Genomic DNA, 27347 nt, shown 5'->3' with positions numbered 1-27347 from the left:
ACTAAAAACTTTCACAGCTCGCGCCTCGAATTGCTGTAAATATAACCCGGATTTCACCGAATTCTATTGGAGGTCTGGGTAAAATCTTATCGATTAAAAATAGGGGTGATTGAAGTTTTATGCTAGTCGCACTTGAATCGGATCGTGAGCGTCAGTAAAGCGGCGGAGCGGCGGAGCGGTACGGTGCGCGGCGCCTGAGCCCGCCGGCAGAAGCGCCGCGCCGGGCCACTGGGTCAGTGTGCGGGCCGGGCCCCCGCGTCTCGCACGCCGATCGATATCGCTCCGCTTCTATTATAGTATAGGTAACTTTAAACTTTACTTTTGCGTATATTACATAACTGTAGTATGACTGTAGCGCCCTTTTTGAATGTTCTACGCGATGGTATTATTATTTTGTAATATTGTTTCTATTGTCGAGAACTATTTGCGATTGCAATAAAAATGTATCATTGTATAAATAATGTTTTTATTTTCTATTTTCTAGCCTCGTTATATAATAATCGTAGCATGCATTGCATTAATTTTTTAGGTGTCAAAATTTAGTTCAGAATCTTATGATATTGAGGGATCATCTTGATCCGTTTTTGTGTTGCTCTGTTAAGATTTAAAATAATTAATAATCAATGTTAGGACGACTGAAAGAAACTTAAGATCTTTGCGACAAAATATAAAGTTGGGAGTGTGTGAGGAACGCGTTAAGAAATTATCTACATTCAATAAATGAAGAATAATAATTATTGAATGAACGAAACCGCGTTGTGTCCCGAGCTCTGTAAGTAGGAAACTCTAGGTGGCTTGTGTGTTGTGTAATGTGTAGTTGTCAACGTGAATGGCATTGACGATGATCCCAAGTGAATTCCACACCAGTCACCATATTCTGTTATTAAAACTCTACCAAGTGATCCATAATAAACTACATATTATCTACTTACCAGCATTGTTAGCAAAAATATAGTTTTCTGTCATTTCGGAGGAAATTAAAAGCTTTCGTATTAACTTCTATAGATTAAGATTTCATATTATGTTGATAAGGTTGCGAAGTGATATGTGTGATTTCCTAAATTAATCCTTATATCTATAATACGTACTTCTATTTATATGCATAGAAGAGTTTGTTTATTTTTTAAGCGCTTATCTCAGGAACTATTTGTCCGTGTATTTTGCCAAGACGTTTATTTGGTCTTGCTAAAGACTTGCTAAAGAAAACCTCAGTGGCAGATTTGACAGCAGGTCGACCGGCCCAAGTTTCTGAAGCCCGTTTTTGGGGCGGCAAACTGTGTACCTACCGTGTACCTACACTTATGTGTAATATTCTGATGTATAACCTATATTCTCGTTAAAAGTTTCATCCAAATCCGTGCAGTAGTTTTAACGTGAAAAAATAACAAACATCTAAATTTTCGCGTTTATAATATTAGTATGATTGTTTTGTTGAAGTTCAGAAATTAAATTATGTATTAGGTACAATTTCAGCTCATAATATCACTGAGTGGACCCTTCATTTTATACATGGTTTAGTTATAAGTTCCTTTTATTTTTGTCTTGTATTTTAGTAATTGTAACTAACCTGTACTATAATTAAATGATTTTTCTTTCTTTCAAATTGTAAACATGTGGAAGGAGCTTCTTCTCTTTATTTCTTGAGCACTAGATAACTATAACAAAATATTTAAATTAGATAGGTATCAATTAAATCTAGTTTTTTTGCCGCAGCTGGGCTCGCGTGTAAATATTAATAATAATTGTAAATCTTATCCATTCTCGGATCCACCTGAAAACACAAATAAAATTAAATTGGAAATCGGTTCAGTCGAAACTCATATAATATGAACAAAATCAAAGTGAATACCTACAATTTGCCTTTGACGAATCCGGGCGGGAACAACCACGGAACATACCGTTATGGAGCGGCCGCGGCACACCGGATAGCGGGTCTTGTCCTAATTTCAGCTGCAGAGTCACGACTTACTCTATCTGTAGCGTCCTGGAAATTGGGGGCAAAGTATACAGATAACAATAGTGGAATAAAACCATAACGTACTAAGTGTTTTAAAACAATCTCAAATGAAGTGAATTTGTTTCATTCAGTCATAAATTGATATTATTTAGTTTTTTCTAATATTTATGCACTGAAAGCTGAAAAAAACGTGTTGTTACGTAGGTTTCTATAACATACAATACTATATTCCTATTAATTATATAAAAACAATAATAGTTAATGAAGATCAACTCCTCAGGGACCATGGTGCATTTTTGTTTGCCTACCTATAACGCATTTCCTATAAATCATTTCCGGTAAATTAGAAACTGTCTTTTACATGCTTTTACGCAATTAAACTTAACAAATATTTTAATCTTTCTTCTCTCTAATCTACAGTTATCTTTTTAATCTACAGTACCTATTATTTATTTCAGGTGTATTTTAATTTTCATATTGTATAAATTTCTGAACGCAGTTACAATTAATATAAGGCTATAGTATAATATTTCTTCGGAATTAAAAGCATAGAAAATAGAAATCTAAATAACAATGGAATTAAGTATTGCTTTCCTTCACACTAAGACAGTTAAAATTAACAACAACTTTATCTTGCTTTTTTCTCTTACATTTTATATAGGTACTTACCTAAGAGAAGGTGCTTACTATCTGAGCTTCCGGCGTCGAACGTTATACTTACGGATATTTTAGCTTATATTGATAAGATACCTACACATATTATTATCGTGGCTAATTTACTTGAATGTTATGTCAACAATGAAAATATATCGAGGACGTTTTAAAAATAACACGTATCCCCAGTAGTAAATTGTATTGTTCCGTGAACATCGGTCGGTCGACGGGGACCGCTAGGCGCACGCCACCGTCATATTGAGAAGCTTGATGCACGTGATTGAGTGACGTGACGCGGAGCCGGGAGGAGTGCGTGTCGGTGTGCGTGTGTGCGCACGCGCCACACCCGCCGCGGCCGGTGCGAGTGTGCGCGCAGGTGTGGGCCGCGGGTCGCACGCGCCGCCGTTCCGTGCAGTGCGCCGTGGACCGTCGCTGGTTCCTCTCCTCTGCAACTCCTCAAAAATAATAAAATTGCTTCCTGCACGTCCACGCCAACCGCCCGCGAGCGAGGGCCGATAGTAGACTTCGACCTCAGGACCACGCTGCATACACTTCTGAGGTACGGGAACGTCGCTCGTGAGGGAAACGGCAACGGTAAACCGACATTTTCTTCTTGGTTTTGTTAAAAAAATGTATGGGATAGTATTCCGATAATAACTATATTCGAGAGTACGCCGAGAGTCGCCGCGTACGGCCTCATCAGCGACCGCGAGGCTTGACACGATATACTTAATACAATGAAAGATTACAATAAAAGATTTAAACAAGACATCGGCTGTAAACGTATTCTATGAAAACATCCATTACTGTTTTTCGGTGATGATCGCTACGAGAGTCCTTTATTAAGAAACGTGGGCTTAAGTGACCAGTCGTTCATCTCAGTTAACCAATTGAGAATAATATTCGAAGTAGGGCGATATCTGTTATGTTCAAATCGACAAATTACATAGTTAAAATGAACTGAAAAATTTGGAAACTGTGCCAATTTTGGTGTTAACTATGCCAATGTTAGATATTTTAGGATCGTACATCGGTTTAAATTTAAAATATTTTAATTTTTGTATTTAGACCAGTGACGCGATGGACGAGAAGGCGGAGACGGTGCACCTGAAGCCGGTGTCCAACACCGCGTCGCCCAGCGTCACCCGCGACCCGTGAGTACCCGAGCGAGCTGCCAAGGGGCAGCGTCCCCTCCCTCTACCTACCTCACTACCCTACACCTAAATACGTAATCTTATATTATTATCATTATTGTATAACACGTCATATTCTCATTATTTTAGAGGAGAGGAGCAGGAAGATGACTACGATCCACATTTACATCGTCAACTTGATAATCCAACCAAGTGAGTCCTTTTAATATTACTTGTTCGACCGCTATGTAGTTAGTTATTTATTTAAATGCACGCAAACGTATATCATTATATTTTATAAAGTATAGTAAAAACAATAATCTATAATATAAAAATGAATCCCAAAATGTGTTGGTAAGCGCATAACTTGAGAACGGCTGAACCGATTTCGTTAATTCTTTTTTTATTATATTCCTTGAAGTACGAGGATGGTTCTTATGTAGAGAAAACGTAAATATGTACCACGGGCGAAGCCGGGGCGGACTGCTAGTCTTATATATAAAAATGAATCGCAAAATGTGTTGGTAAGCGCATAACTCGAAAACGACTGAACTGATTTTGATAATTCTTTTTTTATTATATTTCTTGAAGTACGAGGATGCATCTTATGTAGAGAAAACGTAAACAATAAAAATCAATCAATCATCAAATTAGGTATTAAAATATTATGAGAGCTTTTCATTTCAACGAATGTAATATGTACCTATGTAAAATTATAGCAACATGGAGACACTGGTGCACCTGCTGAAGTGCAGCCTGGGCACGGGCATCCTGGCGATGCCGCAGGCCTTCGCGCGCTCCGGTCTCGTCACCGGCATCATCGCCACCGTGCTCGTCGGTATCCTCGTCACGCACTGCCTGCAGATCTTGGTAATCATTTAAAACAACGAATAGGTCCCCCGTCGGCTCCGCCTCGAGCATAGCAAACGGCGGAGAAAGGTTCAACAGTGTAACACGTAAAGTACTTCGCAGGTGCGGTCGCAGTATGCGGCGTGCAAGCGGCAACGCGTGCCGCTGCTGCCGTACCCCGAGGCGGCGGCCACGGCGCTGGGCTGCGGGCCGCCCGCGCTGCGCTCGCTGGCGCGCCCCGCCGCGCTTGCCGTCGACATCTTCCTCGTCGTCTACCAGCTGGGCATCTGCTGCGTCTACATTGTCTTCATCGCGGACAATATTAAGAAGGTACTCGACCGTCCGAACCGTTTTTCCGTGGATGCGGCCTGATACTTACGCCCGTTAACGTTTACAATTAAACTATTTGAGATGTCTTTCCCCATCAAATGTGCTAAATATTGGTACCAATATTTAGTATATCTTGGTACGGCATCCTACTTCATATTGATCGCACTAATATTCTAAACGTAAATTAGAGAATGGGTATTGATTACTTTTTTACAAAATCAGCTGATTGGATACAATTTGGTTTAGCAATCCTTCCTACTAATCACTACATAGTATAACTTTTTGAGCACGTCCAGAAGATGTCTGATAGTTTATTGCAGCAATTTCCTTCCAGTGAATTAATCGTGCTGGGTGATTTTAATGCGCACCACGCTGACTGGCTTGGATCTCGAGTTACAGATTACGCAGGAAGAACAGTTTTTGATTTTGCATTGTCCAATGGTCTCACGCAGTTGGTCTCCTCACCTACACGAATCCCTGACATAGATGACCATAACCCCTCTTTACTGGACTTGCTGTTGACCACACACCCCGAAAACTATCAGGTATCGGTTGATGCACCAATTGGTTCTTCCGACCACTGCTTGATCCGCAGTATAGTACCACTCGGTCATATTCAACGGCAAGAACAGGCAGCATGCCGCCGAGTTTGGCATTTCAAATCAGCTGACTGGGATGATTTGCGAACATTCTATGCGTCCTATCCATGGGGCCGAGTTTGCTTTTCATCCGATGATCCCAATACCTGTGCCGATTCCGTCGCCGACGTGATCCTGCAGGGTATGGAGCTTTTCATCCCATCATCTGTGGTTCCTGTTGGTGGCAGAACTAAGCCCTGGTTTAATCGTTCCTGCACTAAGGCGTCACACTGCAAACAGGAACGATTTCAGGCCTGGTATCAGGCACAGGCGTTGTCGGATCCTAGTGTCAAATCTTTAAAAAAAAAGTATAACTCGGCCTCCCGGGCTTACAAGAAAGAAATTGCCATGGCTAAGGCTAATTACATTAAGAGGCTTGGGCAGAGACTTGCCAGACTTCCGTCTGGAACACGTGCGTTTTGGTCTCTATCTAAGGCCATACAAAACAACTTTAGTCGGTCATCTTTCCCACCCATGCGCAAAGGGGACAATGCTCTGGCTCATTCTGCAAAGGACAAGGCTGATCTTTTGTGCTCTATTTTCGCAGCGAATTCGAATCTTGACGACAGAGGGAACATACCACCTTCCATCCCCAGTTGTGATACTACGATGTCTGAAATTCGGTTCACACAACGAGCTGTTAGGAAAGCACTCCTGTCCTTGGACACAGCTAAAGCAAGTGGGCTGGACGGCATTTCGCCTTTTGTACTGAAAGCATGCGCTCCGGAGCTTACTCCGATTTTGACGCGCTTATTTCGGCTCTCTTATTCTAAACGTATAGTCCCGAAGTCATGGAAAACAGCTTTGGTGCACCCGATCCCAAAAAAAGGTGATCGCACAGATCCGGTAAACTATAGGCCAATCGCGATAACCTCCCTTCTCTCCAAAATAATGGAAAGTATTATCAACTGCCAGCTCCTGGATTACTTAGAACGAAACCAGTTACTAAACGACCGCCAATATGGTTTCCGTCGCGGTCGTTCTACTGGCGACCTTTTAGTTTATTTAACCCACAAATGGGCGGAGGCAGTGGAGAGTAAGGGAGAGGCGTTAGCCGTTAGTTTGGACGTCGCGAAAGCGTTTGATCGGGTTTGGCACAAGGCACTTATTTCCAAACTTCCGTCATATGGACTACCTGGGGGATTGTGCGAATGGGTCGCCAGCTTTCTCGCCGACAGGAGCATCAAAGTCGCTATCGACGGTGCATGCTCTGCACTCCTGCCGATAAATGCTGGCGTCCCTCAAGGCTGCGTGCTATCTCCTACTCTGTTCCTCCTCCATATCAATGATATGTTGCAAATCAGCAACATACATTGCTATGCGGATGACAGCACAGGAGATGCTAGCTATTCCGGCCAAGCAAAATCCTCCAAGGAATACTTAGATGAGTGCCGAATGAGGCTTGTATCTTCCATTGAGACCTCTTTAGAACAGGTCTCTGAATGGGGCAGACTAAATTTAGTTGAATTCAACCCCAAAAAAACTCAAGTCTGCGCGTTTTCGGCGAAAAAAACACCGTTTAACATTGCGCCTCACTTTCAGAGCACTTCCCTCACCATCTCACCCAGCATCGGAATCCTTGGCGTTGATGTTTCGTGTGACGTACAATTCCGCGGTCATCTGGAAGAAAAAGCAAAACTGGCCTCTAAAAAGTTGGGTGTCATCAATAGATCGAGACGGTACTTCGAGCCTAAACACCTGCTATTATTGTATAAGGCCCAGGTTCGTCCTCACTTGGAGTACTGTTCTCATCTATGGGCTGGCGCCCCACAGTGCCAACTTCTTCCACTTGACCGCATTCAACGTCGAGCGACTCGAATTATCGACGACCACAGGTTAACTGATAAGCTCGATCCCCTCTCTCTAAGAAGGGACTTGGGGTCCCTCTCTATTTTCTATCGTATATATAATGGGGAGTGTTCTGAGGAGCTGTTCGATCTTATTCCTGCCGCACAATTCCACCATCGCACAACCCGCCATAAAAATCTTTACCATCCTCACCACCTGGATGGCTGGCGGAGCACCACAGTGCGATTCACTCGCACTTTTCTTCCACGGACCTGTAAGCTCTGGAATAATCTACCACCTGCCGTGTTTCCTAGGAGCTATGATTTGGAAAATTTTAAGAAAAAAGCATATCGTTTCTTAAAAGGCCAGTAAATTCCCGCCACTCCACGCATAGCTTCCGCTTCATTATTTTTTTTTTATATATTATTTAATTCCGTGTTCCCTCTTATCCTACTCTGGTAGGCAACAACCATAACCTTTGTTATGGTCTATGGGCGACGCAACCTGCTTACCACCAGGCAGTGCGTCCGCTCGTTTGCCTTCCCATAACATAAAAAAAAAAAAAAAAATAACTGCGCGGCCACACACTCGACGAGTGGTGTGGGAAGTAACGAGGAAAATAGGCAGAGACATAGTGTGGACACGTAGTAACGTCGTGCCATTCGTCATGCCATTCGTCGTGCTCATCGTCCTGCTCACTGCTCCCTATTTTGTCGGTATTTGCGTGCGATCAAAGGACCGGCAATACGAGTGCGAACTGAGGATTGAGAGCGATTAATCGCGCGAGTATAGCGGTGTGTGGCCAATGAGTGAGAGGGGCAATGTCGCGGCGAAAGCGGCAGCGCAATGAGCAGAGCGATGAGCAGCGCTAGGAGCATAGGGCGTATTCAGAAAGAAAGCTTGAAACTTATAAGCGCTTATCGGCGCTTGTCAACGCTGGTTCTTTCTACACAAAGGAAGCAGGTTGAAACAGACCAAAACAAATTTTATATGGCGCCTGACAAGCGCCGATAAGCGCTTATAAGCGCTTATAAGTTTCAAGCTTTCTTTCTGAATACGCCCATAGTGTGGCCGCGACATATAACAGTCGCTTTCTCTGTCCCTATTTCCCTATGTCCCTCTGTATGCTTAAATCTTTGAAACTACGCAACGGATTTTGATGCGGTTTTTAATAGATACAGTGATTCAAGAGGAAGGTTTTAGTATATAATTTATTAGGTTTTAGACAAAGCGGGCGAAGCCGCGGGCGGTAAGCTAGTAATATTATAAATGCGAAAGTATGTAGGATGTGTTTGTTACTCTTTCACGCAAATACTACTGAATAGATTGCAATGAAATTTAGCACACATATAGAACTAACTGGATTAAACAAAAAGGATAAGTTTTATCCCGGAAATCCCACGGGAACGGAAACTATGCAGGATTTTCTTTGAAAACGCGGGCGAAGCCGCGGGCGGGAAGCTAGTAGGTTACAATTTAGGATACTACGCGAGTGATGTTTTTTACTAGTTATAAGAATGTACTATAATATTATTATGTTACTCTAGTTACAAAGTGCATCTTTGTTAGCGTTTGTTTTCCCTGCTTATAATTTAATCCTCGAGTGTGTGTAAGGGCGGCCGTACACGGACCGCTCGAGCAGTTAACGGCTGAGCGACGTACACGGACAGCTCGAGCGGTCGGCGTCAACTGCTCGGCCCGTCGCGTCGGTTGTTGACCGCTCGAGCTGTCGCTACCAAACGCTCGAGCGGTTGATTTTTTTGACTAGTCAAGTCATTGATTTTCAGGGGGGAGGGAGCCGTCAACGGCTCTAGCGCAGTCAACGGCTCGAGCAGTCAGTGTATGCCTCACGACCGCTCGCGAGCCGTCAACGGCACGGTGGAATTTCGTCATGCAGTTGACGGCTTGAAACGGTCGCGACGGCTCGAGTCGTCACGTGTACGGCGGTGAATGAATGTCTATTAGGGCGGCCGTACACGGACCGCTTCAAGCAGTTGAGACCGACCGCTTGAAGCCGCGACCGCGCGGTGAACTATATGCATTCATTCACCGCCGTACACGTGACGGCTCGAGCCGTCGCGACCGCTTCAAGCCGTCAACTGCATGACGAAATTCCACCGTGCCGTTGACGGCTTGCGAGCGCTCGTGAGGCATACACTGACTGCTCGAGCCGTTAACTGCGCTAGAGCCGTCGTCGGCTCGCTCCTCCCCTGAAAATCAATGACTTGACTAGTCAAAAAAATCAACCGCTTGAGCGGTTGATAGCGACGGCTCGAGCGGTCAACAACCGACGGCTCGAGCAGTTGACGCCGACCGCTCGAGCCGTCCGTGTACGGCGCGGCGCTCAGCCGTTAACTGCTCGAGCGGTCCGTGTACGGCCGCCCTTATAGTTCACTGTGCGGTCGCGGCTTCAAGCGGTCGGTCTCAACTGCTTGAAGCGGTCCGTGTACGGCCGCCCTAAGTGTTGAATGTAGCTATTTGAATTTTGTATCATATTATTATGACAATGACGTTTGAAATAATTATATTCAAGCGCACTAATATTAAGACGTAAGAGAATTAAATAATATAAATCAGCGTATTTGAAAAGGAATTGAAACATCCGCTGGCGATAGATGGGAACCGCTAGAAACGTGATCTGACGTGACGTCTGATCGAACGTGAACTCTGGTCTGATAACAATGAACTATTTGAGATGTCTTTTCCCCATCAATAGCTTCTATAAACACTTAACAGACAGTCAACAGAAAGAGATCGCTAGACCTATCGCTATCAATTAGCCTGCGAATGCGCGGACGACGCGGCCGGTCGCACGTCAACTTGTCAATTCCAATCAAGGGCGCCGCTGTGGCGACGTCGCCGTCCTACAACCCGTACTTATCAATATATCATCATTGTACTTTAATTGATGCGGAAATTCCAACACAACTCTAATATAATATGTATATCAGGCATTGTTATTATTAATGCTAGTTATATGCTGCCGCGGTTTTTTTACTATGGAATCTAGCGGGCTGGATGGGCGGATGGCTGTGATGGAGAGAACTCCATAACCATATTATTGATATAGTATGTTTGGTAGCCAAATACAATAGGCTGGATTTTTATGGCAAATTTTATAACAACACATGGGTTAAGTAGTAGAATAACAATGCTCTCGACTCTCTGGAATATGATAAAACCTGCTAACCCGGTGCAAGAACCGCAATAAACAACCTTCTTTGACCTATTCCTTTTTTTCCAAGTACCAGAACGTCGGGAAAAGTGATATCTTATTCCCAATCATGTTTTGAACTATTTTTCAGCCGTATGGGAAATATTATACTTTTGAATGTCTAGTGTGCCTGTACCAAAAGTCCTAAAGCAAAATGTAGAGATGACAAGCGTTTTGCCATTTGCCTATAGGGCCCGTGGAAACAATTAGGTAGTTAAAAAAGTAGTCTTTTTAAAAGTACCTAATTTAATATGAAGACACAGGAACTTAGTAATCGAATCTACGTTAATTGTTCGCATACCAGCGTACAGATACTGGGGCTCAAGTATATTATGTATATGTTACCGGAAATGTATGAAATCAAGGAATTGTATACAATTCCTAGGAAATGTATACAATTCCGATACCATTTAGGAAATGTATAAAATATTGTTTAAAAAACTATTTAATGCATGCATATCCTAGGAAATGTATAATCTTCCTAGGAATTGTATACAATTCCTATATCGTATTAGGAAATGTGTAAAGTAAATGCTTTCTGAAATAAAACACGTTGTTATTTTTTTTATTATAGCTCTTATTGATACAATCGGGTAACAGTCATACCGTAAAATTGTAATAATATTATGTTCATATTATTATCTTCGATCGTTCGATCTTCGTCGACGGAGCCCCGCTTCGCGGGGCTCCTATTTCTGTGTAGTTTTTTTTTTAACAAACCTAACCTAACCTAACCTAGCGGCTAACCTAACCTAAACCTAACCTAACTTTGAGGGCGAATATCTCGGCTATTTTTAATTTTAGAGAAAAGTTGTTCCTATAAAACATGCTTATATAAGCGTAATCTTTACGATAAAACAATAATAAATAGGTGTTATAATGACACCAACTCCATCAAAAAAATTTTAAGTCCTGCGCCCCCTTTGCTTTAGTCCAACCCTTGCCTGCGACATATCAATATCTTAAATGTTTTACATTTCCGATAGCTATTTAGGAAATGTATAGATTTCCTAGGAAATGTGTATAAAATAATTTATTTCACACATTTCCGTACGATATTAGGAATTGTATACATTTCCTAGGAATTGTATACAATGACGGATTACATACATTTCCTGTAACATATACAATCAGGCCGGTTGCAGAGCTTGACCGACCATCAATGCGTACGTCCGTCAGTCGCGCTTGTCATAATATTATGTATGGAAATTCATAAAACCGTTCATAGCTAGACCGACCATACGCACGCGTATTGTCATACGTATTAGTGTCATAGTCATACACATTGTTGATGCGTATCGTCAGGACCGATGGTACGCACTGACGGTCGGTGAAGCTCTGCAACCGGCCTTATAATAATTATAACGTTCAATACACCTAATAAGGTTAATTAAAATTCTTGCCCATACAACTATTTCTTTGTACAGATTTTTCACCTAGGAAGAAACAAGCGGATGACAAAAATAATGTTTATAATTTTCATTGATTCCATTCAATTCCTCGGTTAGCTGCAATGTGCATATTTTTTTTTTCATAATCTATCTACACTAATATTATAAAGAGGAAAACTTTGTTTGTTTGTTTGATTGTAATGAATAGGCTCATAAACTACTGGACCGATTTTAAAAAAATTTTCACCTTTCGAAAGTTATTATCCACGAGTAAGGAGCTAGGTTTTATCCAGGAAATCCCACGGGAACGGGAACTATGCTGGTTTTTCTTTGAAAACGTGGGCGAAGCCGCAGGCGGAAAGCTAGTATCCTATAAGTGGAAAAGTTGCATCACGAGTCACGACTTCATAGATTCGTGTATGCTCTTAGAAAATTACGTAATGTGGTTTCAAAAAGGGCCGCTACTGTTGCTTACCACGGCTATGTTGGCTCTATATTGGGATATGGCATTTTAATAATATGGGGTAATTCTACTGACGTACACCAAGCTTTTCTAGCTCAAAAAAAAGTATGTCAGAGCTATAACAGGAATAGGCCCCCTCGATAGCTGTAATTGCAGACCGATGTTTCGAAGGTTACAGATCCTGACTGTAGCTTGCCTTTAAAATATTATATTCTCGAGATAGTTCTTTTCGATAAAAAAGACTGCCTGTTTCAGACTAGGGATCCCACCCGACTACGCATCCCCATATTGTGTAAATCAAAATTATTTTGTGCAAATTGTTAAGGAATGGCTATAAAAATTTATAATCACTTTCCCGCAAATATAAGGAGTTGTGATCTTAATAAATGGAGGATTGCTTCATGTCTGAAACAAAAATGCTTCTATACGGTGAATGAATTTCTGACATGTAAGATGAACGAGGATTTGGCCTAGGCTTGGACGTTCTCCCCGCGCTAGCCAAGCACCCCCGCTTCATTTTTACGTGCGCAGAGCGTGATCCGCGCTCATCGCAAACTACAACTAGCCACTCGCGCCGCGCTCCGCAGCAGCTCGGGCATTTTTATTAACCGACTAAAAAGAAGGGTTATGTTTTTCGCGCCTATCTAATATTATCTTATATTCTTTATACTCTGATATCTTCCGAACCACTGGATGGATTTCTTTAATTAGGGTATCGTTAGATTCGTCGTCTTAGCCCAAGTTTTGTTAGATAGGTGACAAAAAAAAAGAAAAATGTGGGGTGCTAGACTAAAATAAAAAAATAAATCTTTTTCTGCAATATGGGTATCAAATTAAAGGTATCATAATAAGGATTCCAAAAAAGTATATCATGCTTATATTACCTACAATAATAAAACAACATAGATTTATTTTTGTGAAATGAAATCAGTGATGATAGGTATTTGTGAACGTCAAAATGGCGGGACCACCTCAGATTTTTAAAATTATGTAGGTACCTATAATTTAGTGCACAATTAGGGTCAACTCAAACCAAAAGAGCGGCGAAGCGCAGCGAAGCGGAGCGCAGTTTCCGTGTCATATGAATTTTTACTTTATTGTCATAACTATAAAACTTATTATCGCCTGAGAAACTCGACCACGCAGGAATTCCGCGGAATTCCAGCGGCGCCGCGGGCATCCGCGCGACTCGTTCGAGTTTCTCATGCGATAATAAGTATTATAGTAATGAAAATAAAGTTAAAATTCATATGGCACTGAAACTGCGCTCCGCTTCGCTGCGCTTCGCCGCTCTTTTGGTGTGAGTTGACCCTTAGTAATATTTTGTACTTTCATAAAAAAAATTCTACTCCCATAGGATTTCAAAATATTCTATAAACAAAGTGGTCCCGCCATTCTGGCAGGACCTCTTATAAACAATGAAAATACTTTTGTGACCTGAAACTGAACTGACTAAACTTTTGTACAATTTAGTACTAATACGTTTGCATTATTTTTGATCTAATAAAAAAGGAAATTCGTAATTTTTTGTGATTAGCTATTGTCCTATGGAACCTAAATCTGAAATTTCCCTTTGAGGATACTTTTAGTTTTTGTGTTACGAATTTTTGAAAATCGTAAAATTACTCCATCTTATTTTTGTTACGCATATTTATTGTTTTGACGTCAGAATGGCGGGACCACTTTGTTTATAGAATATCTTGAAATCCTATTAGAGTAGAAGTTTTTTACGAAAGTATAAAATAGTAGGTACCTACTATTTTACATGCACTAAATTATAGGTACATAATTTTCAAACTGCCTGAGGAAGTCCCGCCATCTTGACGTAACGGGTACTTGGTGTAGGGCTTTGACCTACTAAGCTAATCAATGTGCACTAAAAAGCATAAAATAAAAAAGTTGTTAAAAAACCCAACTGAGAAAAAAAACAAGTTCAGAACAAGATTTCTAATAGAAAACTTAGTTAGTAGCAGGCGGGCACACATTCGCAAACATAGTTAAAAGAAAACTTACCCACACGCACGCACAAAATTGTCCAAAAAAAAATTGCACAAAATTGTCATCCACAATCAGGCAAAATACAATTTTAGAGAATGAGCAGCACAACCTCCTCGTCCGACAGTTCGAGCTACAGTGCCGCCCGTCGCCCGCGCACGGACCCGCTCATTTCATTTCATTTAGAAAACAGTGAATTATTATCCCACCAAAAACATAAATGTAAAAATTGGAGCAGAGTTCAATCTTTGCCAAAAAAAGAAATATATTTGCCAAGTTCTGTAGACAGTCCAGAAATTTATTTACAACTAGCTGTTGCCCGCGATTACGTCGTTTTTCGTCATTCGTCGTTTAAAAAAAAATACGTGACACTTTATTTTTGAATGTTCTTAATTATTGTCTCTTATAAAATTTAACTACATTAAAATTGAACACTGATAAAAAAATCTTAAAATCTAAAGACAACATGAATGAATGTGATTTAAATTCTACAGTACTTAGTATTTCAAATAATAATCTAAATTAAATGTAGATTAACAGTTTGAGCGCACCATTATAGAATATGTACCTAAGTATTAAATTACGTCAGTATACATAGGAACTTTACTAAAAACACGATGACTTTCTTTCGCGCTCGGTACCACAAACTAAGCATGTTTGTGGTACGTGGCCCGCGTCCGAGTTCCCCTCCGTTGCTATGCGAAAATACATTCGTTGCTCTACGGTAGGAAAAATTGTAATACTGTGGCCTGGGCGTTATAACACGTCCAGGGAGTTCCTGAGTGCCGATATCACCATTCACCATCTTGAGGAAAAGCTTCTAATGTCAATTTAAAACTGCATACATACGAATTAACCTGTTCTAAAATTGTGAAATGAGTTCAGTTTTAAATTTGAAAAATATATATTTCTTGTATTCCACTATTCGTTGTAGTCGAATACAAAATATATTTAATGCCTCAGCCCCCGGAATCACAGACACAATAGAAAATCTATTGTGTCGTGGTCTCAGTAGGCCGCTCGGTGGTCAACGGGTTAAACAAACTTAGGTTGGCCTTCAGGCAAAAGGGATCCTATCAAATGGTAAACTTGACCTTGTATCTTAAAAGTAAGCATGAAAGGACCTTCTGATAATTATTGAGCACCAAAGGATCATTTGAAACGCACTACTATAAGAGCTAATATTGTCTAATAACAGTTTAGATTGCACAGTATGTTCCTCTAAAAGTAGTGATTTCAAAGGTTCCGGTGTATCTTCAAACGAAAGCCGTCTCCTTACTCCACTTTAAAGCATGTAAAGCATGCAAAGAACATACTACGTTAATATCGCCTATACAGAAGATGATCTGTAATAAATTGTGAGGTTATAAGCAAACCCACTTTTATATTTGTCGGACCACACCACCGAATTCGTAGATTGTTTACCTCTAAGTCATCAAGACTATGACGAAATCGTCTGCAGTAAGACGGGCCTCTCGCAATTCGTCCGTTTTCAGAGACCGAATAATTTCAATTCTTAATCTTTCATTAAACAAATATTAATCGTTCTTGTCTCAAATAATTGTAATATTCGCGTCCCTACTCTAGTCATTGCTTATGCTCATTTTCATCTTCAAGAGATCGAATAATATTATGATGCACCCTATCATTTGTCAAACGGTCTTCATATTGAGTAAAGTTTCAGATTCTCGAGATAAAATATGACTGTAGTGATCAGTAGTGAGACGTAATTCCCTCTCAGTGAGGGTTTCGGTCTAACGGGATAATAGGGGAAACCGGGTTTGTTTGTCTCACGGGTTGGTTGTCACAGCGGTCTTAACACAAAACTGAACTATCGAATAAGTCTGTTGAACAGCGCAGCGTGGCAAAAGCGATGCAGTGACAACGCTGTCCCCACTTCGCGTCAGACCGCCCCGATCTGCCGTGAGGGCCTTTTTTTTTAGTGGGGAAATCTTGCATAGATACCCACGGTCTCCGGGGAAGAGGCCGTGGGTTATGTCGGATTCCTACCGACCAAAACCCCACTGTGTTCCGTCGAGCCGCATCAACGACAGGGCCACGGGTATGTGTAGAATTCATCCGTGACTGCCGTGAGGGCCTCACAAGTGTTTATTGTTTTCGCACAGATTTTTGATGATATGAGGACCGAATATGGTCTTCATAACATCACTTTTTGTGAACGACAGCGCCCTTTAATTCAATGCGAACACCATCAGAAAAAAGGAAATATTTTAAAAACTTGATTATTAACGTTCAGCATGTTTGATATTTTGGAATGGTATCTGTCTTACGCATGGAATATAAGGGCTAAAAAAAAAAACATCGGTCTTACGCTTTTTCGATGGTCACGTGTCCTGAACTCCTGACGCGAGTTTTAGATTTTATACCCAACGCCGCTAAAGAAGTTTTCACTTCAATAAATCCAGCTAATAACACATCAAACTTATGTTTATAATTAGGTATACGACATGAAAATATATTAATTACCAAGCAATAATAATACAGATAAATACTGAACATAAGTATAATAGTTAGTATTAAGTAGTATTAGTTAAAATATAGGTACTTTGACTGTTAGTCAAAGTTTATTTTTACTAACAACATGTAAATGAAGAAGAAATAATAATTACCAACGAACTAACCTTTTCTATAATACTTAACACGGCACATTTTTCAAATTATCTTGCTCAACTCTGCTCAAACATTTGAGGGTTTTGTTGGAACTTTAATGTGTCAAAACTATGATATATCTAAACTACGATACTACTTGAAATAACTTGCATGCGGAAATGCTCATTACAATTGTGAATCTAAAGAATAACTAACAACATACTATTCAATTTTATTGAGCTGATGAATATCTTTTGCCTGGAAGAGATCACCGTCTCCTAATAAATATACTGTGTTTTCTTATAAAATCGTTCCATTATTTATTTTATTTATTAGTTTAGTTTTTGTTATTTTTATGTAAAAATGAGCTTGAGCAATGAGCTTATACATATTTGGCAAAAGTATACATAAATTTTTTATAATTTCAGGACCGCAACTTAAATGGGGCGCTCGGAAAATATGCCTATGGGTTATTAATAGAGAAATGATACACAACAAAGTTATGTTGGATCCATTTTATTTATAAATAATGAAAATGATATATTTATAAAATATAAAACATATTAGTTATGTAAAATGATTAAAAATAAATAAATGAAGCAACTACGATTCAAAGAAAACATCTTTTTCAGTGTGAAAATGCTCTTAGCAATCCTGGATGATGAACTGTATATCATGTACTCTGATCCCAGTATGGTCGGTACCTCGATAGCCATAACGATAAATATTATAATCAGATAACCGCAAAGTCAAAATAAAAACATTACTTGTACAGTTGTGAGTGCAAAATTTACGTTTCATTTGGCAATAACATTTTTTCGGTACTAAAACGTAGTAGTTTGATATGTGGCTGGCTGCCCCTCCCCTCCTTCCTGAAAAATATCCTCCAAAATTTCCCGAGATACTTCCAATGATTGAACCATTATGATTAACACTATTATTGATATTGATCAATGATTGAACCATTGGACGTTGGACATTAACTTCAGTCAAAAATTAACGAAGCGGATGATTACTAATATTTCCACTTAATCCTCGCTGCCACTATCTTTATCACCAAATCATCAATTTTCAAGTGGTGTTGTAAAATTGTCAGCAGAAATTGTCTTCCAAAGGCGATATAATTTTATGAGCATTGAATCTGTAAATAAAAAAATCAAAATAAATGGAAATCTATAAAAAAAGCTACTTAAAAATAAAATTTTATCAAAAACTACTGTTCCCAATGCACCTCAAAATCGTGTAAAAGTCATATATAAAAGAATTCATCAATTCATCATTTTATTATTTCATTCTAAAATTGTAATATAATACCAACAAAAAACATGAATTGCTATCATTATAAAAAAATAAATACCTGTATGCAACTTACCTTTAGTGGGAACGCATGATGGTGAAAATTCACAAAACACGAAGATTGCATTTGATATTTTTGGTTTTATGGCATTCAATAGTCAAAAGTCGATTTCTCTGTCCCTATGTCCCTTTGTATGCTTAAATCTTTAAAACTACGCAACGGATTTTGATGCGGTTTTTTAAATAGATAGACTAATTCAAGAGCAAGGTTTTAGTATATAATTTATTAGGTTTTAGACAAAGCGGGCGAAGCCGCGGGCGGTAAATTTATAAAACACGAAGATTTTTAAAATTGTAACTAATGAACACAATCAATATTAGATTAATTACTGTAGATAATGGTGTTTAGTTTTACTTAAAATAATAAACATCTACCCTCACTTTAAAAAAATGTAGTATATTTATTATTTACACGAAATATACCTTATAGGGAAGGGAAGATATGGGTTAAAGAGTTTGTTCGTGTGTGAAACGAAGTTCGCGCGTCATTTACAGATTAAAAATAGTTTTATTATCTGTGCTTGCGAAGCGTATAGCTCGCGCTTTATTTTTTTCCTTGTATTAACATTCAATTCAATATGGCTGTCGCCTGTCGATTGTGATACGGATACGATTAAACGATGTGAATAAGTCTGCGTTTTAATTCTCTGCCCAACAGAGTTAAATAAATAACATGATTATATTTAAATTATTAATTTTCAACAGTGTATTCAGTAGTGTTAACATGTAAATTGATTTGATTTTTACGAAATCTCATAGATGGCGCTGTTACAAAATTAACATTATACAACTTACATTCTTTAAACTATGTTTCTCTTCCCAAGTTACTTAAATGGCATAATTTTTATAGTTTTCTAGATATTGTCAAACAACATTTATATATGCGTCATTTAATTATTAATTTCCAATAGTTTCAATAATTGATTTTTATAACACTTCATAGATGGCGCTGTTTCAAATTTGTCTTTATACTGCTAAGATTCATTTAACTGTTTCTCTGCCAAAATTACATAAATGACGTAGTTTTTATAGTGTAAAGGTAGATAATAGCATGGCTTACTCAAAAACAACGTTTAAACATGAGTCTTTAGATTGTACGCTGTCGTAGTACACGGAATATGTAAGAAAAATAAAGGTTCACAGCTCCTCCCCCGTAGGTGATAGCTTGATAATATGTAGCCTATAGCCTCACCCGACCTGTTAGTAATATTCATGCAAAATTTAAAGTCAATCTATGCAGTACTTTTCAAGATTAGCCCAGACAACCATACAGACAAACAGACAAAAATTCTAAAAACTATGTTTTTGGCTTCTATATCGATTATAGATCACGGCCCAAGTATTCTTTTAAAAAAATATTCAATGTACAGTTTTGACTTTCCTACGATTTTATTATATGTATAGAAGATGTATTAAGTTCTTAGGTGAATTGAAAACTCAATTGTTTTATTTTACCTTAGAGAACAACGTTTATTCCAAAATATGACTTTTTTAATTTGAATAATATAATTATTTTCACAAAGCAAACAACTAACGACCTATTGAACCTCATAATTTGACTTGGCTAGTTTTTAGAACCTCACAAAATATAAACAGTATGTAAAACTAGCCTCATCAAATTATGGGGTTCAATAGGTCATTAGTTGTTTGCTTTGTGAAAATAATTATATTCAGCGTGAATTTGTACAAGAATCGTCGCTTTACTCCATGACGTTACGGTATTGCCATGACGCGATCTTGAAATTTTACTCTAAACGCGCCTAAAGATGTTTCACTTATATTAATATTACACAAATTAAACCTTCGACGAAGCCTTCTTCCATTACACTGAAATTAAAACTAAACTAAACACTCATAACTAAATAAAGAAGAAATAAATGTGAATTTTTATTTTACGTTTAATAACAGTTTTGAATAAAGAAATCATGCAATCGAAGTAATCCGCCCTAGCGATACTAGCGCGAGTGAGTGTGATGTCAGAGGCGCATCGAATCTACAGATGTTTCGTGCTAAAATATGTAAACTTCAATAATCTATATCTCAGTCATTTATTGATGGATTTCAAAAATTTTTTCGGCCACTGATTAGTTTTAATCTATTTTTTAAGACTAGTAGGTAATCTACTTTTTAAGACTAGTAAGGTGAATATAATATCTAGACACGCGGCAGCGTGTCAAGCCGAGTTCAAGCGAAGAGAACTGGAGAGCAGCAGCCGTGTGTATATTTACATTTTACACGAACCATTTGGAGCCACTTTTCACCCCCTTATAACTCGAAAACTATTTAACTTAAAAACAAACCAAGGTACATATAACGAGGACCCCAAGATAAACAAGAATCTTAAATATAGATCAAAACTAATCAGTGGCCGAAAAAAAATTTGAAATCCATCAATAAATGACTGAGATCATCTGAGATATAGATTATTGAAGTTTACATATTATTTTAGCACAAAACATATTCTGTATATTCGATACGCCACTGACATCACACTCACTCGCGCTAGTATCGCTAGGGCAGATTACTTCGATTGCATGATTTCTTTATTCAAAACTGTTATTAAACGTAAAATAAAAGAAAATTGTAATAAAAATATTGCGCATACAGTTAAAAATAATATATGATTTTACATAACTATTCACATTTATTTATTCTTTATTTATGAGTGTTTAGTTTGCAGTTTTTTTTATTTTCCCTTAGAGTTACCTTGTTTAATGGGTTCAATAGGTCATTAGTTGTTTGCTTTGTGGAAATAATTATATTATTCAAATTAAAAAAGTCATATTTTGGATTAAACAAGGTAACTCTAAGGGAAAATAAAACAATTGAGTTTTTAGTCAATCTAAGAACTTAATACATCTTCGTAAATAAATTTCTGGACTGTCTGCAGCACTTGGCACACATTTAGATCTCATTTCTTTTTTTGGCAAATTAAGTCAACGATTGAACTCGGCTCCAATTTTTACATTTATGTTTTTGGTGGGATTTTCTATTTTTATAAACTTATCCGTTTTTCCATACAAACAAAATTAATGTCATTGAAAAAAAAAAATGAAATACAGATAAATTCAGTATTTTCTGATTTTTTCCTTTGTCCACTCACTATTACCTAGTTGATTACAAAATTTGAACTTTCTAGATCATTTGGAAGTGGGTTAGGTTTTGTATATATCTATGAGTCAGTCAGTCTTAAAAATTGCGATTTTTGGATATTAATATCTACGTAACTGTTTAATCTGTATTTTTGAAATTTAAGGTTCTTGTTTATCTTGAGGTCCTCTTGATATGTACCAAATTTGGTTTATTTAACTTAAATAGTTTTCGAGTTATAAGGGGGTGAAAAGTGGCTCGAAATAGTTCGTGTAAATATACACACGGCTGCTGCTCGCCAGTTCTCTTCGCTTGAACTCGGCTTGACACGCTGCCGCGTGTCTAGATTAATTATAGATCACGGCCCAAGTATTATTTAAAAGAAATATTCAGACTCAGTGTACAGTTTTGACTTTCCTACATTTTTATTATATCACTGTAGAGTGTAGGTATAGTAGATTATTACAGGTGGTACTATCAAAATTCACTCTGTAATTGTAATGGAACCGTAAGAAATATCTATCCATTAGCAATTTATAATAATTATTTAAGTTTGCTTTGCATAATATTATAATGCTTAGAACCTATAAGCACAGATAATTATAAGTACCTACGTTTTAATTTATAATGCTACAGAGGTTGAACAGGTAACCATATTTCGCTTTGACTCGCTTACTGAAAAATCGAATATTAACAACAACAAAATGGTTCGCTTGCAGGTCGTGGATCCCTACTACACGATGGCGGTGGAGATCCACATGCTCATCATCCTGGGCCCGCTGATCGCGTTCAACTTGATCCCGAGTCTAAAGATGTTGGCGCCGTTCTCGGCGCTCGCCAACCTCATGACCTTCGTGGGCCTGGGCATCATCGTGTACTTCCTGCTGACGGGGGAGAGGTCCACGCAGGAGCTGGACCTCTGGGGCTCGCCCACCACTTTCCCCTTGTTCTTTGGCACGATACTTTTCGCGCTAACCGCCGTCGGCGTCGTAAGTCTTTTTTTCTTTCTATTATTATTCATTTATAAAATAACTAGCATTCGGCGCCGCAAAATTTTATATTTTGTCAGCTTTCTAATAAGAGGCAGTGTGACAATCTTAATATATATAAATCTCGTGTCACAATGTTTGTCCTCAATGGACTCCTAAACCACTTAACCGATTATAATAAAAATCACACACTATGTGCAGTTCGATCCAACTTGAGAGATAGGATAGTTTAAATCTGAAATCGTTTTAGAGAAAGCGGGCGAAGCCGCGGGCGGTAAGCTATCTTAATATATATAAATCTCGTGTCACAATGTTTGTCCTCAATGGACTCCATGTTTGTCCTCAATGGACTCCTAAACCACTTAACCGATTATAATAAAATTCACACACTATGTGCAGTTCGATCCAACTTGAGAGATAGGATAGTTTAAATCTCAAATCGTTTTAGAGAAAGCGGGCGAAGCCGCGGGCGGTAAGCTAGTATATTATAAAATTGTGGGAAAATGTTCCCACTGACCTAAATGGTGAGGCCCTCAGCATGTCGGCATGACATAATTTGCTGATGGCCTCACCATTTAGGTCGCTACACAATTTTTTTCGTGTTTGACTTTTTTTTTTCTCATTCCTCCTTATTTTTTACGTGTAATTTACTTAAATTATTTTCTCTGTTTTGCGTTCTGTATTTTCTTTTTTTTAATTTTGTGATTTATGTTTTATGTGGTGTACCTAATAAAAATGATTTATTCTTATTCATACTCTATTCTTGATTTTAACGCACTAACAAACAGAAAATACACCAATATTGTATAGCAACTACTCTTTATGGGACATATTTATGTACAGAAGCGGTCTGGTTATTGTTTTTACTTTTTATAGCTATATAGTTATTATATAAAATTATAAAGCTGAAAAGTTTGTTTGTTTGTTTGAACGCGCTAATCTCAGGAACTACTGGCTGGTCCGATTTGAAATTTTTTTTAGTCAATTTATCGAGGACGGCTGATGATAGGCTATATTATTATAATAATATTATCATTGCGCTAAGACCAACAGTAGCGCAGCCACGTGGGTGAAACCGCGAAGCGCAACTAGATTATAATAATTATGCAACCATATTAATTATGAAGTTTGATTATTGAAAAACTATAGGTAAACCAGAATCTGATGGCAATTAGGGAAATCAAAATTTTTAGTGTGCAACCCTAGGGAAAATGGACTGAACGATCTTGATACTGCTTATTTTTTATTTTGTCCTCAACATCATTAGTCACATTACTTAAGTGGACAATACTGTACTTAATAATGAGATATCCACTTAATATTATGTAGGTAGGTACATGTATAATATAGGTACAATTACACATATTACTTTTATACAGTATACAGGTAATACATATTATTATTTACACATACCTATATTTGTATATTTATTACCAGTATGCCATGTGAAAATATCGATATAATGATAATGTAGATCAAAACTGCTTATATTTTTTTATTAAATAAAATAAAAATAAAATAAAACTATGTTTATTTTCGTAAGTATTAACAGATACACATTATAAAATTGACTTGGACAGCTTTGACTTGAAGAATAGCCGTATTGGAAACTCCTGTAATAAGTTTTCATAAAATTATATTCTAATCAACAAACAATATTATAGTTACCTACATATAATATTTTTTTAATTTAAAGTATCAAAACGGGTAAATCCAATTTACCAATAAAATCTTCAAAATTGAAAATTGTGATGTGTTGGACCCTTCTTCATCGAATGTTTTCTTATCAACAATATAAACAACACATCTCGCTTGTGATCGCAGCGGCATTTTGGACATTTTCGAAGATTTTTTAGACAAAATCCTAAAAATTATTCATCAACTGCAAAAAAGACAACTAATTTGACAACCAATTTGATAGTAATTGTCAAATAAGTTGCCACATGAAAATCTTTTATTTCTTAAATAAAAATATGCCATCAGATTCTGGTAGACCTATAACTGATAGACTGGGGTAGATCCCTTTAAAAATAATAAAAAGTGCAAAAAAATCGTAGTCGGATGAAACCCATTAGAAAAGGAGAGGAATATGATGAAAATAAAAGGAAAAATAAATTACGGTCAATCCGAGTTCGGGAAGTGGGAGGGGGGAGCTTTTAAGAAAAAAAATGGTTTCTCTCGATTTCCGACAAAACTACAAGTCCTACGGAAAAAAGTTCAATGGCAAAGTTGTAGGTAATTAAAAGATCTACAACTTTTGTATTTACAATTTTTTCACATAACCTCAAAATTTAGGTGAAAAATTCAAAAAACCAAGTTTTTGGTTTTTTATTTTTATCTACTTCAAAATTTTTTTTTTCTACGAAATTTGGTGGAAACTTACTTTATTATGTCCCAAATACATTGTCATACAACATACAACTTTGCCATTGAACTTTTTTTTGTAGGACTTGTAGTTTTGTCGGAAATCGAGAGAAACCATTTTTTTCTCTTAAAAGCTCCCCCCTCCCACTTTCCGAACTCGGATTGACCGTATTCCCCTCCTTTTCTAATGAGTTTCGTCCGACTGCGATTTTTTTTTGTTTCAAAATTATCTACTCTAGTCTACTGATGCGAAAACCGATAAATAAAAGTTTGCTAGTGAAATTATAGTTAACTGAAATGAACATCGTTTTTCACCGGGCTTATATTAAAGCGTGTGGTCATGGTCGGAGCAGGTGATCGCCGTGGAGAACAACATGAAGACCCCGAAGGCGTTCGGGCGGCCGTGCGGCGTGCTCAACCTCGGCATGGTCATCATCGTGGTACTGTACGTCACCGTCGGCGCGATCGGCTACGTGTACTGCGTGTCTGACTGCAGCGACTCCATCACCCTCGACCTGCCCAAAGGCCCGTGAGTGCAATCCTAAAAAATAGGTACTTTTACTTATGATTTCACAATACCCTACGTATTATTATCGTTGTGTTCGATGCGCAGGCTGGCGTCGAGCGTCATCGTGATGTTTGCGCTGGCGATCTTCATCAGCTACGGCCTGCACTGCTACGTGCCTGTGGAGGTGCTCTGGAAGGGTTACCTTTTGCCTTGGCTTGAGCGCTCCGGCTCCACCAGGCTGCGCCTCTGGGAGTACGGGCTCAGGATAGCATTGTGTTTGCTCACTTGTAAGTAGCATACACACACAGCACGTATACACACAAACGTTCTAGTGTACCTAGACTGTAGACTATTTTTAAATCTCATCATAATATGAACAATGCAATAGATTCACAAGCATGTGAATGAAATTACTAGACTAGATTTATAGCTATTATGTATATCGAATTTGTAATAATTAATTATTGATTTAATAATTAGGTATATAGTGAACAAATATTCTTAAGAGTCACCCAACTTGAATTTGAATTTGAAAAAAACTTTTGTATAATCACCGTTGAGCATCAGCGATCGGTCGTAGTTAGGCAATTAAGAGGCTGGAGAGTACGTACATGGTCCGCGTTGTCCGCAGTCGTGCTGGCGGTGTCGGTGCCGCGGCTGGGGCTGTTCATCTCGCTGTTCGGCGCGCTGTGCCTGTCGGCGCTGGGCATCTGCTTCCCCGCGCTGATGGAGGCGTGCGTGGCGTTCCCGCGCCGCGCCAGCGCCGCGCGCAGTCTGCTCTTCGTCAAGGACGGCGCTCTGTTCATCGTGGGCCTGGTGGGGCTGGTGGCCGGCACCTATACCGCGCTGCTCAGCATCGTGCGCTCCTTCCAGCCCGCCACCGACGCCTGACCGCCCTCCGCGCCCTCCCGCGCGCTCCGCTTAGTGTTAAGTGTACTCTGTATAGCTGCTGTGTGATACGTGACCGACATACGAATAGTGAACGCCGCAGTGGAAAATTCACAATAATCTGTTCACTTACAACGCTAGTACAAAACAATGTGGTGATAGATTTTGTAGAAGACGAAATTATTAAATTTTATTAACTGATACCTATAATTTAGCTTGCTTAGTTTTTTCACTTAGATTTATAGAGAAATAAAGTTATAACTTATTTCAATTCACTCGAGAGACGAGAGGTATATTGCAATAGTACTATATTGCAGCTGTTTTAGTTATAGGTAACATAATATTTGTATTGGAAAAATTACAAATAATTCGTCAGCATGTCATGGCAAACTTTGCGTTTGTATAATATTATCATGTTTATGTCATAATTTGTAGCCAATCTTGTACGTTAGTCAATACTGCACAAAAATATCACGTCATACCTAATTGTATTTTTTTTATTTAATTACATTCAACCAATTTCTAAAATAGTTTAAATAGAGCAAATTATGAAAGCTTAGCCTTGCTATATTTGTAAAGAGCTGCTCTCATTTATTTGATAGTGTACAAGGTACCTACATCTTACGCTACTTTTATTTAATACAATTATTATTAAAATGTTCCATGTATTTTTACTTAACTTATCCATTTAATCCATTCCATTAAAAGGTCGGATTTATTCCACGTGTAACGAAACAAATTCCTAAAATTACCTACAACTGAAGTAGTTTTCGGTTACAACAACACGGTACTGACGGTACAATGATGAACAATAATTATTCAACTTGCTTAATTTTACTAAAATAATAAAAAAGACGGGTGGCACTCGGGGACTGCCGCGGTAAAGCTATTGCATGCTATGCCTTGAGCCTTCAAGCCACACCTCCGCGCCCGGAGTGGGGAGCGTGAGGTTTTTTCGTTACGGAATTTCTGGATTCGGTCCCCGTGCTCAAGGCCCGCGATAGAAGCTATGCAATAGCTTAAAAATAAATAAAAACAAAACCTACCTAAATACAGGCCGATTAAGAAGAGCTGGAACGTAAACACATTCACACATTGCACATAATATTGTGTAGGTAGTGTCTATCCCA

General features: G+C 38.5%; 1 protein-coding gene and 1 long non-coding RNA gene across 4 annotated transcripts; one reads left to right on the top strand and one right to left on the bottom strand.

Moving 5' to 3' along the window:
• The first annotated feature begins 175 nt into the window (after window positions 1-175).
• LOC123705314 (proton-coupled amino acid transporter-like protein CG1139) lies at window positions 176-26878 on the top strand. 3 transcript variants are annotated; one of them, XM_045654052.1, is made up of 9 exons: window positions 176-302; window positions 3680-3765; window positions 3895-3957; window positions 4464-4614; window positions 4717-4923; window positions 22188-22457; window positions 25175-25350; window positions 25435-25616; window positions 25961-26878. In XM_045654052.1, exons 2-9 carry the CDS (start codon window positions 3692-3694, stop codon window positions 26218-26220), a joined length of 1383 nt encoding a protein of 460 aa, XP_045510008.1. In that variant the 5' UTR covers window positions 176-302; window positions 3680-3691; the 3' UTR covers window positions 26221-26878. The 3 variants fall into 3 exon arrangements, with proteins under 3 accessions (XP_045510008.1, XP_045510007.1, XP_045510006.1); XM_045654051.1 differs by lacking the exon at window positions 176-302 and adding an exon at window positions 2964-3170; XM_045654050.1 differs by lacking the exon at window positions 176-302 and adding an exon at window positions 2967-3205.
• Window positions 1707-2963, bottom strand: LOC123705315. The gene is made up of 3 exons (XR_006753295.1): window positions 2627-2963; window positions 1854-1984; window positions 1707-1771 (listed from the first exon to the last, which is right to left on the bottom strand). It is a non-coding gene; the product is annotated as an uncharacterized LOC123705315 (long non-coding RNA).
• Window positions 26879-27347: the final 469 nt, after the last annotated feature.

This window comes from Colias croceus, chromosome Z (assembly GCF_905220415.1).
Source record: "Colias croceus chromosome Z, ilColCroc2.1".
Taxonomy (NCBI): domain Eukaryota; kingdom Metazoa; phylum Arthropoda; class Insecta; order Lepidoptera; family Pieridae; genus Colias; species Colias croceus.
The sequence above is the reverse complement of the archived record's forward strand: the minus strand, read 5'-3'. Positions and strand labels throughout refer to the sequence as shown.

What these genes read in the sequence shown, in the direction of transcription:
- LOC123705314 (XM_045654052.1), top strand. Translation starts at nt 3,692, where the DNA reads ATGGACGAGAAGGCGGAGACGGTGCACCTGAAGCCGGTGTCCAACACC. An exon ending in CCCAGCGTCACCCGCGACCC is followed by an intron (nt 3,766 to 3,894) that starts GTGAGTACCCGA and finishes TCATTATTTTAG; the next exon opens with AGGAGAGGAGCAGGAAGATG. An exon ending in CGCACTGCCTGCAGATCTTG is followed by an intron (nt 4,615 to 4,716) that starts GTAATCATTTAA and finishes AGTACTTCGCAG; the next exon opens with GTGCGGTCGCAGTATGCGGC.